Source organism: Hemitrygon akajei, chromosome 5, assembly GCF_048418815.1.
Source record: "Hemitrygon akajei chromosome 5, sHemAka1.3, whole genome shotgun sequence".
In the NCBI taxonomy this organism is placed as follows: Eukaryota; Metazoa; Chordata; class Chondrichthyes; order Myliobatiformes; family Dasyatidae; genus Hemitrygon; species Hemitrygon akajei.
This window is the reverse complement of record NC_133128.1, coordinates 84,438,227-84,451,856: the sequence shown is the minus strand read 5'-3', so window position 1 is coordinate 84,451,856 and position 13,630 is coordinate 84,438,227. Positions and strand designations below refer to the sequence as shown.

Below are 13,630 nucleotides of genomic sequence, written 5' to 3'. Positions count from 1 at the left end.
TTTATACCCTGGTTCAGAGAAACTTTGTCTCATTTCTATATACATTATATACACATGTATAATGCTCTGGTTAAGGTTTCTACTGCTATGCTATATTAGCAGCTTTCTGTAAAAGCAGTGTTTCCTGCTGGTGATATTGTTTTGGGTTCAGCTAAAGATAAGGAGTCACGTTGTCCAACTTTGGAATGTTGGTTCAGCAACCAGGATTGCCTTGGTACTCTTGGTAATTTTCCGCCCAATGGAAGATTTGGGAGAGCAGGGTGGGATCAGATTTCTGAAGGACAGTTGTTTGGTTTAGGGTCTTTGGATCAGAGCTGCTGAGCAGGGCACAAGGGAAGATGCTGCAGAATGCCTTTCGAAAGAGAGACCCCATTTGTAAGAAGTGCTTTGTGCAGACAAATGGCACCAAGGAGTAAGTACTAATACTCCTGAGAGAGCCAATTTGTTCAAAATGGTCTTCGAGGGGGGTCAGACTGTGGCTGGTGTCCTTCACGTGGAATGTGGGCTCAGCGTGCGAGTAAAGCAGTACTCTCAACAACTCCAGAAATGAGCTCCAATGTTTATGCGCACATTGGAATGGTAATGGGCCCTTTTAATTTTCTTTTCCTTTTCTGTTTGATAAAGTTCAACATTGGTAAATTCACTTTCTTTATAATTTTATGCTGATGTACAATCTGTCATTTCTGGGCTACCGATAACTGTATGGGCAATACTTACACAGCATTCACTCAAACTGACGTTCTTTTAATTGTAACATCCCGACATACCAACCCTAGACATATAGCGGTGGCCTTCTCACCGCTGAGTCACATGGCTGTTAACAGTTAGCTAACAAGTCAGATTTTTTTTTCCTTTTTAAATCTTTTTATTAATTTTAAAAATAAATGAAACATGAATACAGAGAGTTTGAAAGTACATAATTAATAGGTTAAGTATACATTTATATAGATGATAATCCATATATAATAACCTCCCAAACTCATAGTAATTACGAAAAAAGGGAGTAAATAAGAAGAAAAAAAATCCCAAAAAAAGAAAAGAAAAACCTAATCAACATGGGCCATTGCATTATGTCAAATATACACAGTAGTGTTAATAACTCCACACCTCCATCCAAATAATTAAGGATAATAGAAGCAGGGTTTAGGAAAAGTCAGCTTAACTGATATGAAAATGTTGGATAAATGGTCTCCAAGTTTCTTCAAATTTAACTGAAGAATCAAAGACAACACTTCTAATTTTTCTAAGCTCAAACAAGAGACAGTTGGAGAAAACCACTGAAATATAGTTGGAGGATTAATTTCTTTCCAGTTCAATAGGATAGATCTTCTAGCCATTAATGTAACAAATGCAATCATCCGTCGAGCTGAGGGGTATAAACAAATATTATCCACCATTGGTAAACCGAAAATTGCAGTAATAGGATGCGGTTGCAATTTGAGATTCAGAACTGTTGAAATAATACCGAAAATATCTTTCCAATAATTTTGCAAACAAGGGCAAGACCAAAACATGTGGGTCAATGAAGCTACTTCAGAATGACATCTGTCACAGGTTGGATTAACATGTGTAAAATCGAGCAAGTTTATCCTTGGACATGTGAGCCCTATGTACAACCTTAAATTGTATTAGGGCCTGTTTAGCACAAATAGAAGAGGAATTGACTAATTGTAAAATTTTCTCCCACTACTCAGTGGGTATAAGACAATGAAGTTCTTTTTCCCATTCCTTCTTAATTTTTTTTGATACTTCTGGCTGTATTTTCATGATCATATTATAAATGGTGGCTACTAAACCCTTCTGACAAGGATTCAGAGCTAAAAAAATTTCCGTAATGCCCACTGGACATAATTTCAGAAAAGACTATAACATATTATTCAAGAAATTTCTAACTTGCAAATATCTAAAAAATGAGTTTTAGGTAAATTATATTTATTAGATAGCTGTTCAAAGGACATAAAACTATTATCTAAAAATAGATCACGAAAACATGTTATACCTTTTGTTTTCCATAATACAAAGGCTTGATCCATAAAAGAGGGTCAAAAAAAGAGTTAGATATAATAGGGCTTGATAAGATAAACTTATTCAAGCCAAAAAATTTACAAAATTGAAACCATATTCGCAATGTATGTTTAACTATGGGATTAGTTATTTGTTTATTCAATTTAGATAAAGAAAAAGGAAGTGAAGATCCTAAAATTGAAAACAATGAAAAGTCTTGTACAGATTTACATTCCAAATTTACCCATTGTGGGCAAGATGCTATAATCGATTCTTGTGACCAAAATATTAAATATTGAATATTGACTGCCCAATAGTAAAATCTCAGGTTTGGCAAAGCCAAACCACCCTCCTTCTTAAGCTTCTGTAAATATTTTTTGCTTGGTCTAGGATTTTTATTCTGCTACAGATATGAAGATATTTTAGAGTCAATAATATCAAAAAAAGATTTAGGAATAAAAATCAGTAGTACTTGGAATAAATATAAAATTTTGGGTAACACTATCATCTTAATAGCATTAATTCGACCAACCAATGACAAAGATAATGGGTACCACCTGGTAACAAGTTGCTTAATTTGGTCAATTAAAGATAAAAAATTAACTTTAAATAAATCCTTATTTTTCTTGGTAATTTTAATACCCAAATAATTAAAATGATCTGTGACAACTTTAAACGGTAAGTGTTTATAAATTGGAACTTGCATATTTAATGGAAATAATTCACTCTTGTTAAAATTCAGTTTGTAACCAGTAAAGCTACTAAACTGAGCAAGCAAGGACGAGATAGCAGGAATAGATCTCTCAGGGTCAGATATGTATAGTAACAAATCATCAGCATATAATGATAACTTATAAGTCCCTTCCCCACGGGTAATACCCAAAATATTAGGTGATTCACGAATGGCTATAGCTAAAGGTTCCAAAACAATGTCGAATAGTAAAGGACTTAAAGGACAGCCTTGCCTCGTGCCACGGAATAACTGAAAAAAAGATCTTTGATTATTGGTGAAAACCGAAGCCAAAGGTTTATAATATATTAACTTAATCCATGATATAAATTTCAAACTAAAATTAAAATGCTGCAACGTATTAAATAAATATGGCCATTCAACTCTATCAAATGCTTTTTCAGCATCTAAAGAAATGACACATTCTGGTATTTTGGATGAAGGAGTATAAATAATATTAATCAATTTTCTGATGTTAAAAGATGAATAATGATTTTTAATAAATCCAGTCTGATCTTTAGAGATAATTCGAGGTAATATATTTTCTAATCTAGTGGCCAAAATTTTACTAAAAATCTTAAAGTCCGTATTCAGCAAAGCTATAAGCCGATAGGATGCACATTCAGTGGGGTCTTTATCTTTTTTAAGAATTAAGAGAACTAGAGGCATCATAAAAAGATTGTGGCAATTTACCTAGTTAACACATCTTTAAAAATTTTACAAAGCTAAGGAGAGAGTATAGAGGAAAAGGATTTTTAAAATTCTGCAGTATAACCATCCGGACCAGGGGCTTTACCCGAATTCATTGAAAAAAAAGCCTCTTTTATTTCGGTTTCCGTAATAGGTGCGTCTGAAGTACACTATCTTCTGTAGTTAATTTTGGGATATTCAATTTTCTTAAAAATTCATACATTATAGAAGAATCCTCAACAAATTCCGATTGATATAAAGAATTATAAAAATCTTGAAAGGCTTTATTTATCTCTTTATGATCAATTGTCAAAGCGCCATCTCATTTACGAATCTTAATAATTTGTCATTTAACCGAAGCAATTTTCAATTGATTAGCCAATAATTTGCCAGATTTATCTCCATGTACATAAAACTGGGTTCTAGATTTAATTAACTGATTTTCAATCGAAGAGGATAATAACAGACTATGCTCCATTTGAAGTTCAACTCTTTCTTTATAAAGTTCTTTGCTAGGGGTCACTGAATAAATCTTATCAATTGCTTTAATTTTATCAACCAATGTTAATATTTCAGAATTAGTTTGTTTCCTAACTCCAGCAGAGTATGAAATAATCTGTCCATGAATAAATGCTTTAAAAGGTGTCCCATAATTTTCCACTAGAGATCTCTTCTGTAAAATTTGTTGAGAAAAATAAATCAATTTGTTGTTTAATAAAATTCAGAAAGTCTGGGTCCTGCAATAAAATAGAGTTGAACCTCCAAGATTTAGCATTAGAAGATGAATCCATTGTCTTAATAGATAGCTTCAAAGGTGCATGATCAGAAATGGTAATAGAATCATATTTACAATCAATAACATCTGTAAGTAAACGATGATCAAAAAAGTAGTCAATTCTTGAATAATTATGGTAAACATGGGAAAAGTATGAAAATTCTTTGTCATTGGGGTGTAAAAAATGCCAAATTTTGGAGAATCCAGAATCATAAAGGAATTAATAAGAGAGGCTGATTTATTCGGAAGAGCTTGGGGGTGGCTTAGATCTATCCATTGAAGGGTTTAAGCAAGTTAAAATCCCCACCCATTATCAGCATGTACTGATTCAAATTAGGAAAGGATGTAAATAAACACTTAAAAAATTCAGGACAATCAGTATTCAAAGCATAAACATTAACTAAAACAACTTTTTGATTAAAAAGCGAACCAGTAATAAGCAAAAATCTACCTTGTGGGTCCGAAATTGTTTCATAGTGTATAAAAGAGGTTGAAGAATCTATAAAAATGGAAACGCCTCTTACTTTGGCTTGGGAATTCGACTGATACTGTTGGCCTTTCCAAGACCTAAAGAAACGTTGACTATCCACCTTCCTCACATGAGTCTCTTGTACAAAGATAATATTAGCATTCATTCTGTGGAATACTTCGAATACTTTTTTCCGTTTGATCGGATGATTTAAATCATTAGTATTCCAAGAAACAAAATTAATAATCATATCCATATTGCCAATATTTATTACAATTAACATACAAGGTTAAACAAAAGATGACCTCATGAATCTGGAAGAGGGAAGTAAGTTCAAGGAGGAACCGGAAGTCATGACACTGCAACCATTTTTGTAGTTTCAAGTCAGTCCATGAAGTAAAACTAAGCGTGAAGCAAGCAAAACCTCCCCCTCCCTCCACCCTCAAAACCCCAGGAAAAAAGCCAAAAAGAGGCAAGCAGGCAATCTAAAACTAATTTTACCCCCTTGTCTCAAGACGGCAACTCAAACAAAAAAGTAAAAAAAAACAGATACAAACCACCCATATTTTAAGGGTTAATATAACAAAGATTAAACTATAAAATTAGTGTTATATATATACAAAAGGATTAAAAGAAAAAAAAACTAAAACTTTAAAACCCATAAATGGATAATATTGTATTATTTTAAAAGCAAGTCCTTAAACTTATTCAGACACATCCAAATGGATGTGACATATCCAAGCACTAAGGTCTTTTGGGGAAAAGAAACGACATCTTAGCAAAGTTTTTTACTAAAAAAAAACTTAATATTTAAGCGTTAAAATATAAAAAAATGTATATGAACTTAAAAGAACCTAATGAGTTTCCTTCAAAACTAACAATAATATAAAAAGAACGAACTCAGGATAAACAAAAAAAAACGGACCTTTACCGTGTGTAAGAAATACACTATTAGCCATCACACAAAAATCATCAAATTATAAAAGATCCAAATCTATAGGCTAATTATTAGCATGAAGAAAAGAAAATTTAATACAAATAGTAAAATTACAATAGACAATAGGTGCAGAAGTGGACCATTCGGCCCTTCGAGCCTGCACCGCCATTTTGAGATCATGGCTGATCATCTACTATCAATACCCGGTTCCTGCCTTGTCCCCATATCCCTTGATTCCCCTATCCATAAGATACCTATCTAGCTCCTTCTTCAAAGCATCCAGAGAATTGGCCTCCACTGCCTTCTGAGGCAATGCATTCCAGACCCCCACAACTCTCTGGGAGAAGAAGTTTTTCCTTAACTCTGTCCTAAATGACCTACCCCTTATTCTCAAACCATGCCCTCTGGTACTGGAATCTCCCAGCATCTGGAACATATTTCCTGCCTCTATCTTGTCCAATCCCTTAATAATCGTATATGTTTCAATCAGATCCCCTCTCAATCTCCTTAATTCCAGCGTGTACAAGCCCAGTCTCTCTAACCTCTCTGCGTAAGACAGTCCAGACATCCCAGGAATTAACCTCGTGAATCTACGCTGCACTTCCTGTACAACCAGGATGTCCTTCCTTAACCCTGGAGACCAAAACTGTACACAATACTACAGGTGTGGTCTCACCAGGGCTCTGTACAAATGCAAGAGGATTTCCTTGCTCTTGTACTCAATTCCCTTTGTAGTAAAGGCCAACATTCCATTAGCCTTCTTCACTGCCTGCTGCACTTGCTCATTCACCTTCAGTGACTGATGAACAAGGACTCCTAGATCTCTTTGTATTTCTCCCTTACCTAACTCTACACCATTCAGATAATAATCTGCCTTCCTGTTCTTACTCCCAAAGTGGATAACCTCACACTTATTCACATTAAACGTCATCTGCCAAGTATCTGCCCACTCACCCAGCCTATCCAAGTCACCCTGAATTCTCCTAACATCCTCATCACATGTCACACTGCCACCCAGGTTAGTATCATCAGCAAACTTGCTGATGTTATTCTCAATGCCTTCATCTAAATCGTTGACATAAATCATAAACAGCTGTGGTCCCAATACCGAGCCCTGTGGCACCCCACTAGTCACCACCTGCCATTCCGAGAAACACCCATTCACCGCTACCCTTTGCTTTCTATCTGCCAACCAGTTTTCTACCCATGTCAATGTCTTCCCCCCAATGCCATGAGCTTTGATTTTACCCACTAATCTCCTATGTCAAATCGTAGTAAAAAAAAGTACTATTCTTCAAGGAATCTTTGAGCATCCGCTGGAGATTTGAACAGCCGATAAGTCCCATCTTGGAGAGTAACTCTCAATTGTGCTGGAAATAACAGCGCTTGTTTGTAGCCTTTCTGATGAATTTCCGACATAACCGATTTAAAAGCCATTCTTGCCCTTATAACTTCGGGACTATAGTCTTCCAGAATACGAAATTTAAAATTTTTAAAGCTGATCATACCCTTTTTCTGAGCAGCCCGAATCAAACGTTCTTTGGTATGAGGATAATGAATCCGGAGGATCACTGTCGTGGTTTCGTACCTGAAGCTGGTTGAAAACGAGAAATGCGATGTGCACGGTCGATTATTGGAGGGGTATCCAGTACTTCTGAGCCGAAGATGTCCATTAAAAATTTAGAGAAAAATACAGTCAGATCACCGTTCTCAAAATTTTCCGGAAGCCCAATTATCTGGAGATTTTGTCTTCGAGACTGATTTTCAAGATCAATGATTTTAGATTTATAACAATCCAGCAGTTGAGAAGTCGAAGCTTGCTGTTGTTGCAGTTTCAATTTTGCTATCTCTCTGGCGAGCGGCATCTTCAAAAACTAAAATTCTTGCTTGTTGTTGTAAATCCAGTGCAAGTGATTGAAGTTTTACATCGACTGTCTTTAAAATTTCATCGAGCGCAGAAAGCTTTGGGGTTAATTTATTCTCCAGTTTTTCAAGTCTCTCGTCCATAAGTTTCGCCATTGCTTCCAAAGTTAACGGTTCTTTCGTCTGTTTCGATTCCTTAGGTTCTCGTGGTTTAGCCATTTTAACAAGTTGAAAATGATTCAAACAGTTGAAAAAGATTTCATAAGTATGAACCCCTTTAGAATAGGTATAAACAGGTCAATTAGGGGGTGTTTGTAGGTAGAAAAAAGTAAAAGGATTGGAGTGAAGCCTAAAACAGTCTCACTCCATAAGCGCCACCTTGAGACCTCCCAAGTCAGTTTTGTATACAAGCTGAGTGAAAGGATTGCACATGCATATAGTTAAACGACAATAAACTTGACTTGATAATTACTTAATTCAATTGTAGAACTTGTATTGAACAAGATCAATTACTATACAATTTCTTTTGTCAGCTTTCAACTACACTCCATACTGCACATCTTCTCATACATTGAACAAGATTATTCCCAAATGACAGCATCTTTTCAAGCCACATTGCATACCTTTTCAGCCTTCTTGTCTGAAATATGCTGCTTTTCCAGCATTGCCATGTTCTCTTTGAGATTTCTTACAATGTCTGCCGGACTTTTGTGTGACTTGAACAGCGGCATTTTCGTTTTATTTCACCCTGGATTTACCTGTAAATAAATAGGGGGAAATAATTAATTCTCACATTTTAATTTATTCTACAAACATTTTATAATAATTATTAGTCACATTAACTTCATTCAATGTAGTTAAATGTCATTAAACTCAGTGGGCCAGAAGGGCATATTCTGTGCTGTATCTCTAAAACTAAATAAATAAATATATTCATAAGGTCCTGTTTTATCAGGAGCTTCAAAGTTACCAAGAATGACTGGAACATCAGATTTTTCTCCATTTACATAATCTGGTAAAGTGCAGGAAGTTTTTCAACTACCATTTTCTACTGCGTCATTCATTCCCAGATCAATCACCATGCGAAAAGTGAGTGGGGTAATTAAAACATAATTATTTTTTGCTCTGCCTAACCACCATCCACCCTTCCATATTAGAGATGATGAATGAATGTTTAAATAAGTAGCAGTATCCCACTACAAGGATTAGTAGGAAGGCTAAGGAGTTGGAAATAGCCAGAGTATCTCCGTTGCTAATTTGAGACAGGATACAAGTTCAACCTGAAGGAATATGTTCTCCAAAGATTTCATGGTATAGATACAGTTTTAGAGGACACTACTTATACATGTTTAAAAACTACACATCTTGCAATTCAGATTCATGATCTAGATGGCAACATAATAAAAAGTAACAGACTAATTTTGTTCTCACAAGGAATAGCTGGTTGTTGAATTTTCCATAATACTGACTGCTTCACAGTCTAGAGGAACCTACCTACAATATTTTAAAACTGCTCTGAACATCATGTAACCTTCATGGAGTCAGAAGCTAAAGGAATTCAGAGTTTAATTAGACTTTAACTAGTTTTTGATCTGGCTAAAGAAGCATGAGGAATCATTAATCAAACCTAGCTCAAACCACTGCAGCAAAGATGTCCATTGTGGTTCATTCTGTTAATGTACCGTAGATTTCGCACTACAGAGCGCACCTGATTAAAAGCCACTGGCTCTAATTTTAGAAAGAAAATCAATTTTGTACTTGTACAGGCCGCACCGGATTTTAGGCCGCAGGTGTCCCACGTTGTAATATGAGATATTTACACAGAAAGATATTACACGTGAGGATTTTTTAACTTTTAATTAAATCCATATGGTAACAAACAAATACATATTGCAAATGCTTTTTTTCGAACCGTGCCTGTAATACGGCTACTTTTAAATATACATATGTATCGGTAACACACAAATTACGTTGCGTATACTTTTTTACTGAACAACATTCCAATATCTCCTAGCGACTGGTAAAAATATATATACTGCAGCCTACCAGGAAAAGTTATTGATCGCCTTTAACTTAAAAGCAGCGTTTTCGCTCCCGCTCCCCCCCACCTTCCCGTTTATCGCAAACCGGTATTTCCCACAAGACGCAGCGAAACCGGATGTGACGTCTAGCATTCCGGGCTGTAGTACAGAAAACATACTAACAAATGAATTACTAAGCAAAAATATTATAAACTAAATAACTGCCATAAAGGCAGCACAATGCTTTTCTTCGAGTGTTTTCCATGTTGATGAGGGTGAGTACAAATGACTGATTTACAATAATTTAATTGTGAAAGTGCGCTTGATTTATCGTACAATTTCATTGGACCTCTGTGAACTACTCATCAATTTTATTGGTCTACTGTTACGAGGCAAAATGTTTTTGGCGGCATGAAAAAAAAAACATGCATTAGCCGCACCGTAGTAAAGGCCGCAGTGTTCAAAGCTGTTCAAAATGTGGGAAAAAAGTAGCGGCTTAAAATCCGGAATCTACGGTACTTTTGGAACATTCTATTGAATGAAGCTATAGTAGTATCCATGAAGAGAAGTAAAGAATTATAGAAATGAAATGGACTAATGAAGACTGAAACAAGGTTGGACTTGACGAACATTTATTAAAAAAAATAGTTGAGGAGTATTAATTGGGAGTAGAGACATTAATTATTTTCTTTCTTTTCTTCACTAATATATTTTCTTTTTTTTTGCGGGGGAGCTGGAGGAGCTCCTGATCGATGGCTGCGAGTTTCACGTGTACAATCTTGGCGATTGCCATGACCCGTAAAATAGGGGGGGGGGGGGGTAATGTGTTTTTTTTTTTATTCGCAGCATTAGTGGGGGGGTACTTTGTTTTTTTTCTTATATATTAGTTATCTTTCTTCTATTTTTCTTCTTTTTTGCCTGGATGGTTGGGGAGAAACTCATAGCAACATGGAGAATTTTAAAGAGTCCTCAAGGTATTATGAATGATCAATTTACTTAATTTTTTAAGTCTTAATGTTAATGGACCTGTGAAAAGAAAAAGTTTTAACATATATTTAAAAAAATGAAAGGAGATATAGCTTTTTTACAAGAAACACATTTAATAGAAACAGAACATAAGAAATTAAAGAGGGATTGATTGGGTTGGAAATGTCATTGCAGCTTCATTTAATTCAAAATCGAGAGGAGTTGCAATTTTGGTTAATAAATCTTTACCAATTAAAATACAAAATGTAATAATTGATTCTGTGGGGAGATATGTGATTATACATTGTCAAATTTTTTCAGAATTATGGACTTTTATGAACATTTATGCACCAAATGAAAATGATGCAAAATTCATACAAGGAAGTTTTTTTGAACTTGGCTGATGCACATGATAAAATATTAATAGGTGGAGATTTTAATTTTTGTTTAGATCCAGCTTTGGATAGGTCAACTAAAGTTGCTACAAAATCAAAAGTAATAAAACTAACTTTATCATTAATGAAAGACTTAAACCTGATTGATATATGGAGAAAAATTAATCCAAGAGAAAGAGATTATTCATTTTATTCAAATAGACATAAAACTTACTCAAGGATTGATTTTTTTTATTATCAAAAAAATATTCAAGATAGAGTGAAAAGTGTGGAATATAAAGCAAGAATACTGTCAGATCATTCCCCTTTGATAATGACAATGATAATGATGGATAAGGAGAAATCGATTTATAGATGGAGATTTAATTCAATTTTATTAAAATGTCAAGATTTTTGTGATTTTATGAAAAAAGATTCAATTTTTTTTTGATACAAATTTACATTCAGTTGAGGATAAAATTGTATTATGGGAAGTGATGAAAGCATATTTAAGGGGTCAGATTATAAGTTATATATCTAAAATTAAGAATACATGGCAGAAATAGATCAATTGGAAAAAGATATCATAAAGTTAGAAAAAGAATCTCAAAGATATATGACAGAAGAAAAATGAAGACAACTTGTTAATAAAAAACTACAATATAATACACTCCACACATCGTACAGAAAAAGTAATTATGAGAACTAAACAGAAATATTACGAATTAGGTGAAAGATCACAAAATTCTTGCTTGGCAGTTGAAAACAGAACAGGCTTCTAAAACAATAAATGCAATTAGAACAAGTGTAAATAAGGTTACTTATAAACCTTTAGAAATTAATGAAACTTTAAAAAAAATTTATACTGAATTATATCAATCAGAATCACAAAATACGATTGCTGAGATAGATAAATTTTTATCACAAATAATCCTTCCAAAATTAAATTTGGAAGAACAGAAAGGATTAGATATGCCCTTTACATTAAAAGAGGTTGAAGAAGCTTTAGGATCACTTCAGGGTAATAAATCCCCAGGAGAAGATGGTTTTCCTCCTGAATTTTATAAAAAAATTTAAAGATTTATTAATTCCTCCTTTTATGGAATTAATATACCAAGTGGAAAGAATGCATAAACTTCCACAATCTTTTTTAACAGCGACCATAACTGTATTGCCAAAAAAAGATAGATCCTTTAAAACCAACATCATACAGGCCTATTTCTTTGTTGAATACAGATTATAAAATAATAGCAAAAATTTTATCTAATAGAATATCTAAATATTTACCAAAATTAATACATATGGATCAAACAGGTTTTATTAAAAACAGACAATCAATGGATAATATAACCCGGTTACTTAGTATAATTCATTTGGCACAAAAAAAGAGAGGAAATGAGTGTGGCAGTTGCTTTGGATGCAGAAAAAGCATTTGATAGATTGGAATGGGATTTTTTATTTAAGGTATTGGAAAAATATGAGTTAGGAAAATCTTTTATACAATGAATTAAAACTTTAAATACTAATCCTCAAGCTAAAGTAGTTACAAATGGTCAGATTTCAACACCATTTTGCTTAACGAGGTCAACTAGACAAGGCTGCCCATTATCACCTGCTTTATTTGTATCGGCAATAGAACCATTAGCTGAATTAATTAGAACAGATTCAGACATTGGGGGCTTTAGAGTTAATCAAGAAGAATATAAGATTAATTTATTTGCTGATGATGTTTTGATTTATTTAACAAACCCAATGCAATCTTTGCAAAGATTATCTTTTAGATTGGAAGAATATGGGAAAGTATCAGGGTATAAAGTAAATTGGGATAAAAGTGAAATTTTACCCCTTACCAAAGAAAATTATAATCAATGTCGATTAGTAACTCAATTTCGATGGTCAATAAATGGGATAAAATATTTAGGTATTAGAGTTGATAATGATGTAAAAAATTTATATAAACAAAATTATTTGCCATTATTTAAAAAAAAATAAAAGAGGATCTTGATAAATGGATGATGTTACCAATAACATTAATAGATAGAGTTAATGCTGTAAAAATGAATATATTTCCTAGATTGCAATATTTATTCCAAACTTTACCAATACAATTACCTCAGAAGTTTTTTCAAGAACTGAATAAATATGTAAGGAAATTTCTTTGGAAAGGAAAGATGTCAAGAATATCACTGGAAAAATTGACATGTAAATTTGATTTAGAAGGTTTACAACTTCCAAATTTTAAGAATTATTATAAAGCAAATCAACCTAGATTTATTACGTCTTTTTTTGATGAAGAAAAACCGGCATGGATTAGAATAGAATTAGATAAGATAGGAGAAAACATACCAGAAGATTTCATATATAAATGGGAATCCAAATGGATACGGGGAAAAAAAAGAATCTCCTATATCAAGACACTTGATTGATTTATGGAATAAGGTAAATATGGACGATGAGATAAAGAAATCTTTATTAGCAAAAAGAACTTTAATTCAAAATAGACATTCCTTTTACAATGGATAATAAACTTTTACATAATTGGTTCCAAAAGGGGATTAAATATATAGGTGATTGTTTTGAAGGAGGTATATTGATGTCGTTTGATCAATTAAAAAATAAATATAATATCAAATAACACTCTTTTCTGTTATTTTCAATTAAAGGCTTATTTACGAGAAAAGCTGGGACAAACAATGTTGATGCCAAAACCTAGTGAAATAGAAATACTAATTCAAAATGGAAAAATTTAAAAATTTACATCTTGTATGTATAATTTGATTCAAAAAACAGACAATTAAATC

At 33.4% G+C, this 13,630-nt stretch overlaps 1 protein-coding gene across 1 annotated transcript in view; it reads right to left on the bottom strand.

The window, feature by feature from the left end:
* LOC140727936 (calcium-binding protein 39-like) overlaps positions 1-13,630 on the bottom strand; it is a 77,918-nt gene that overhangs the window by 41,682 nt on the left and 22,606 nt on the right. The window contains exon 2 of the mRNA XM_073045929.1: positions 8,092-8,226. Within this exon, the coding sequence (XP_072902030.1) occupies positions 8,092-8,199 (108 nt within the window). The 5' untranslated portion in view covers positions 8,200-8,226. The remainder of the gene's footprint in view (positions 1-8,091; positions 8,227-13,630) is intronic.